Genomic DNA, 6,000 nt, shown 5'->3' with positions numbered 1-6,000 from the left:
GGTATCCCCTTATCACCAGCCCTGGCAGCCCTGGTTGATGGGGTAGGCTTTTCTACCCAGGCTGTGGCTGTTTTCTGAAGAAATAAAATTGTCTCCCCCTGTCCTGTTCTAAGGAAAATGGCTACACTGCACCCACGTATCACATATCTATCTGAGAAAAAAATGTAAAACTGAACTCCAGGCAGATGCAAAAGACACAAATGAAGATAGCTCTGTATTCATGAAAGAGGTTCTTTACCTTAGAAAGAAAAATATCAAAGTCAGCAGCTACAAATACTGCAGCTGCTGACTTCTAATAAAGGGACACTTACCTGTCCAGGGACCCAGTGCTGTCTTCACCAGGGCTGGTTCTTTGCCGGTCCTGGCTCCCCAGCTCTGGCATGTTTAGTGTGGGAAGCAGGCTGTGACTCCTTGCATATTCGCAGCTGGCTTCCCACTGCGCATATGTAAGCCATGCTGTGCTTTGTGAATGGTCTCTCAGCCTTCGGGGACTTGTGATGTGTCCCAGAAGGCTGCGGGCAATGGGTGGGGGTAGGCAAACTTCCACTAGGCAATCTGCTTGGAAGTGGGAGTGGGTGCCTATCAAAACTAATTCTGCCAAATGTGGAACAGGAGGCGGTTAGAGAGTTGGGGAGGACATAAGCAGGAACTTCCCCTTTCAGATTAAGTTCCGCTGTAATACATAATGAAATGTATCTTTTATTCTAAGCAATGTAAGTACCTGTATTTGACTTGACATCATCCATTGTACTCCCTGTACAACAAAGATCAGACTGGGAGAGGGAGTGGCTGTGCTGCCGTGCTTACTGTGCTAACAAGAAGCAGCATGCTGATAGGAGGAGAGAACAGAGCAACAGAAAGATGAGCTCTTCAGCTTCTCCTTCCGCTGTCCAATCACAGGTTGGGGGAGCTTAACACATCCTGCTGAGTCAGAGCTAGAGTTCTCCAATTGGCAGGGATAATGAGCTTTGCTAGTTAGCTATAGATAACAGGGGGTGTGTTAGACCACCGCAGAGAAACTACCACCTTCACACCAAGAGCAATTCTCTATAGCATGCTGGCAGGGAAAAGGCTTTTCTACTTAAGCTGTGGCTGTTTTCGATAGATGTCTTTGCACATGTTTCATTTTGATGTATCTGGAATGCATTAGTTCACTTTGGCTTTTAGTGAGTCACAAGATTTTCTAAATGTAATTATTGCTGGATCTCACAGTGCTGGCAGATGAAGAAATCTAGATACAATAGCCCATTTATTACACATAAGCAGGGGTGGACTGACAACTCATGGGGCCCCTGGGCAATAGGGGATCATGGGGCCCCTGTGTCCTTGCCCAAACTCAAAAAAGCCTATGAAAGGTACCAGGGGCATCTCATGGGGCCCCCTACTGACCCCGGGCCCTCGGGCAGTGCCCGCGTTCCCAAATGGTCAGTCCGCCCCTGGATAGGAGGGCCCTGCTCCGTGGAGCTTACAATCTAGGAGGGAGGGGCTAGTGGCACAAAAGGTAGTAACTGTGGGGGATGGACTGGTAGGAAGAGTAGAAGATTTCATTATTAGCTGAGGGCAGGATAGGCTTCCCTGAAGATATAGGTTTTCTGAGATCGCCTAAAAGTGAGCAGAGTAGGCGATAGTCTGATAAATTGTGGTAGGGAGTTCCAGAGGATGGGGGAAGCTCTGGAGAAGTCCTGGAGACGAGCATGGGAGGAGGAGACAAGGGAGCTAGAGAGCAGGAGGTTGTGCGAGGAGCAGAGAGTACGGTTTGGGTGATATATGTGATGGACAGATCACGCCCTTACCGCCACTAACTCCTGACCCACCTGCTACCTCTCAGACCTCATCATTGTAGAGCCAAGGGAAGTTGTAGGCAACTCCTCAGCTCTGACATGTCCTATGACACAGCTGAGGGGGATATGGATGTACATCACACTGCACAGAATCGCATGTGAAACACACAGGAGCATACAGTGCATTCATGAGCTGGCATGGTGTGAACTGACCTTCAAAAAAGAAAACAGATGCAGTCACCACATTTAATGATTGACAAGCTGCAATATATAGCATTTTGGGTTCTATGCCACCGTTCATACCAGATGCAACTTGTCATGTGACTTGACAGATCAAAATTGCATGACAAGTCGCACCCTGTTTGCCGCTATGGAACTGTTCAAACCGGTGCAACTTTGAAAAAGGTTCCTGCACTATTTATGTGTGACTTGCATTGACATCTGTGTATGAAGTTGCACCACATGAGGTTGCACTGATTGGCAGCTTTCACACCCCAGGGAAATGGGGACTAATACTGCTTTTTAAGCTTTGCCATAGTTATTGGAGAATGGTTGAATGCGCATTTGTCATCTGTGTCTCACACAACCCATCGCGGACCAATTTCTCCCAGAACCAGATTGTTCTTCTTTAAGAGCCCATTCACACTTGTACGACTTGTCATGCGATTTTGAGGTCCAAAGTTACATGACAAGTCGAACCCCATGTTTCCCAATGAGTACCATTCATACCTGTGCGACCTCAAGTCACAGTGACTTGAAAGTAGTTTCTGCACTAGATTGGTGTGACTTTCATGCGACTTGAGGGCCATAGACTTCAATGTAAATTCCCCAAAATCGCATGAAATGTGTATTTGTCATCTGTGTCTCACACAACCCCTCACAGACCAATTTCTCCTAGAACCAGATTGTTTTTCTTTAGGCGCCCATTCACACTTGTATGAGCTGTCATGCGACTTTTGGGTCCATAGTTGCATGACAAGTCGAACTCCATGTTTCCCAATGAGTACCATTCATAGCTGGGCAACCTCAAGTTGCAGCGACTTGAAAATAGTTCCTGCCCTAAATTGGTCTGACTTTCATGCGACTTGAGGGCCATAAAATCACATGAAAGTCACACCTGAACGTTATACATGTTTGTACAGCACAATCATCCTTGATCAAAGCCAAAGTTGCAGCAAAGTCAAGCAAAAATTGCGTCAAAGTTGCATCAAGTCGCACTTAAAATAGCAGGATTTTGAAGTCGCACAAGTGTGAATGGAGCCTAAGGCATATGATTAGGAAAGGAAAGCTGTGCACACAGTTCAGTGTCAGAGAAATCAATCATTTTTCAATCTTTTCCTGCGTCTCAGTGTTGCTGATCTCCTGCATCCTCTTGGCATCCACTTGTTGATGACATACCTGCACTCCATTTCTCCAGAGTTTGACATTAGTGGACCAATCCTGTGTACTGTGTGATGAAATGGCATCAGAAGGCTATGTGACAGGGTGACAACACAGGAGCACAGTTGGTAAAGGAGCAGAGCAGTGTCACCCATGACAAACAGATCCTTCATGGCAGGATCCCAGGTATTAGTTTAATGAAAAGTCTGCAGATTCGGAAATCTTGGACATGTCATGAACGTTAGGAGGAGATCTTAGTGATTGGGTGTACATGGACTATAGATACCTGTACCATAGATGGGAGCAGCAGAGGCCACCAGTGATCTCCAGGATCCCCTGCCAGCTGCCCAATCAGCTGTCAGGCTCCCTGCAGGAGGTAAAGAAGAGATCACCTTATCCCACAGAGAGAGAAGAGAAGATGTGTAAATGGGACAACGCCTCATTGCTTTCCAGCAAGAGGAGGGGAAAGCAGCAGCAGCAGCAGCAGCAGCAGCAGTGACAGGGCTGGGAGGGCTCAGGAGACGCTGATCTACAGCTGGACGAGGACAGGATCTCTGCAGTGCCCAGGAAGGATCCCTACCAGGGGGGATCCACAGCGCAGATCGAGAGGGGCACAGCCAGCACTGCCTCGCTGGAGATCACATGCATGCCATCTGGACTGATCCCTGATCACCACTGATCTGCTAGAGGTGATGGACTAGGAGACTATTGGAGTGGTCTTGCTGGGTGAAGGTAGTGCCAGATGGCCAGTAGCAGCTCCATATGACATGCAGCTACCATCGAGCTGTGTGTGTGCCTCTGTCATCTACCTACTGCAGCCACAGATGATGTCAAAGCATTGCAGGGGCTGAGAGCTGCTGGGAAAATCAGCGAGTTGCTGAGCAGAATCAGAAAACCTGTGGAAGGGAAAGCTTGTGATCCATGCCAGGCTGGGGGGTGGTGCTGCCATAGCAGGGAATCCCCATTTCATTCATTCATTCTCTGTGCAACTGGTGGGAGGAAGCAGCTGGCTTGGAGATTGGCAGCATCTGGGGGGAGGGGGAGGTTTAAAAGGCCTGGATGCCCCCTGGCACATGGGGTGACACTGATGTGTAGGCTGGCACAGCAGCCCATTGGCACTCCTCCATTGACGTTATAAAGGCTGCTCCATTGTCATTGGAATAATGATCCGGTGCGGGATATCGGGTTGGGAGCCCCTGTAGGCAGTGCCCCCCATTCTGCGCTCCGCCACCATGCTCCGCGGGGCTGCCTTGTAGCCTGGCACTAGTGACCGCGGCATCCCCTCGGGGGTGGTCAGGGATGGGCTGCGCTCCCAGCATCCACGTCTCTCAGAGCGGAGTCATCTACTGCAGGGACTCGGACGAGTCCAACTCTCCACACCAGACCACCACCATCTCCCAGGGCACCGCTGCCACCCTGCACGGGCTCTTCATCAAGACCGACGCCGCCGACACCATCCCATCCGTGCTCGCCTACCAGAGCCGCTACCCGCCTGCTACACGAACCGGCTCCAGGAAAGAGCGCAGGGAGCTGGGCCAGCACAGCTGTATAGAGGCCGAGACCCAGACCAGCAACACCAGTGTCAAGGTAAGGGGAGGAGCACCTGGTGTCAATGTCTATGGTATATATGGGGGGTATGGACTGCTCTCCATGGTGCCCATTGTAGGACAGGTTTTTCATGGTGTCACAGACAGTCCCATGGTTCACGTCCCTCAATACTACCTTCCTATAATCTATATTATGAAATCCATTGTTGTGATCACTTATGGCAAATGTCTGTGTTATATATGAGGGGTATGGACTGCACTCCATGGTTCACATTGTATGGCAGGTCTTCCATGGTGTCATTGACAGTCCCAGGGTTCGTGTCCCTGAATACTACTTACCTATAATCTGTATTATGAAATCCATTCTTCTGATCACCTATGGCCATCACCTATGTCTGGGTCATGTATGGGGGTATGGACTGCTCCTCATGGTGCATGTTGTATAACAGGTCTTCCATGGTGTCAGGGACAGTCCCAGGGTTCATTTACCTGAATACTACCTACCTATAATCTGTATTGTGAAATCCATTCTGATCTCCAATGGCCAGTATCTGGGTCATGTATAGGAGTATGGACTGCTCTTCATGGTGCACATTGTATGACAGGTCTTCCATGGTGTCAGGGACAGTCCCAGGGTTCATTTCCCTGAATACTACCTACCTATAATCTGTATCATACAATGCATTCTTCTGATCACCAATGGCCAATGTCTATCTTATATATGGGGGTATGGACTGCGCTCCATGGTGCACATTGTATGACAGGTCTTCCATGGTGTCACGGAGAGTCCCAAGGTTCATGTCCCTGAATACTACCTACCTATAATCTATTTAATTAAATCAGTTCTTCTGACTACCTATGGCCAATTGTCTGTGTTATATATGGGGAGAATGGAATCAACTCCATAGTGCCGTGATTGGGTTTTTATTGTACTACAGATCTTCTAGTGGTGTCCAGGGACAGCCCCAGGGTTCTTGTCCCTGAATTCTACTTATCTTTAATCTGTAATCTGTATAATAAAATCCATTCATCTGATCACCTAGGGCCAATGTCTATGTTATATGGGGGTTATCAACTGCGGTCTGGGTTCTAATCCATGGTGCACTGGTCAGGTTTTATTGTACTAGAGTTCCTCCATGGTGTCCAGGGACAGTCCCAGGGTTCATGTTCCCAAATGATAGATAATATAATCTATATTATAAAGCCAATTCTTCTGACCACCTATGGAAAATATGTTATATATGGGGTGTATAGACTGCAGTGTGGGGGCTCTAATTCATAGTTCACAAGTT

The 6,000-nt window shown here is 48.3% G+C and overlaps 1 protein-coding gene across 1 annotated transcript in view; it reads left to right on the top strand.

Annotated features, from left to right (window-relative positions):
* The first annotated feature begins 3,409 nt into the window (after positions 1-3,409).
* Positions 3,410-6,000, top strand: part of PDE8B (phosphodiesterase 8B) — a 244,475-nt gene continuing 241,884 nt past the window's right edge. The window contains exon 1 of the mRNA XM_089694213.1: positions 3,410-4,748. Coding sequence (XP_089550339.1) covers positions 4,461-4,748 — 288 coding nt within the window. The 5' untranslated portion in view covers positions 3,410-4,460. The remainder of the gene's footprint in view (positions 4,749-6,000) is intronic.

The sequence above is a fragment of the Staurois parvus genome, unplaced genomic scaffold, assembly GCF_062004578.1.
Source record: "Staurois parvus isolate SC_StPar_1 unplaced genomic scaffold, SC_StPar_1.0 ptg000656l, whole genome shotgun sequence".
NCBI classification, from domain to species: domain Eukaryota; kingdom Metazoa; phylum Chordata; class Amphibia; order Anura; family Ranidae; genus Staurois; species Staurois parvus.
The sequence above is the reverse complement of the archived record's forward strand: the minus strand, read 5'-3'. Positions and strand labels throughout refer to the sequence as shown.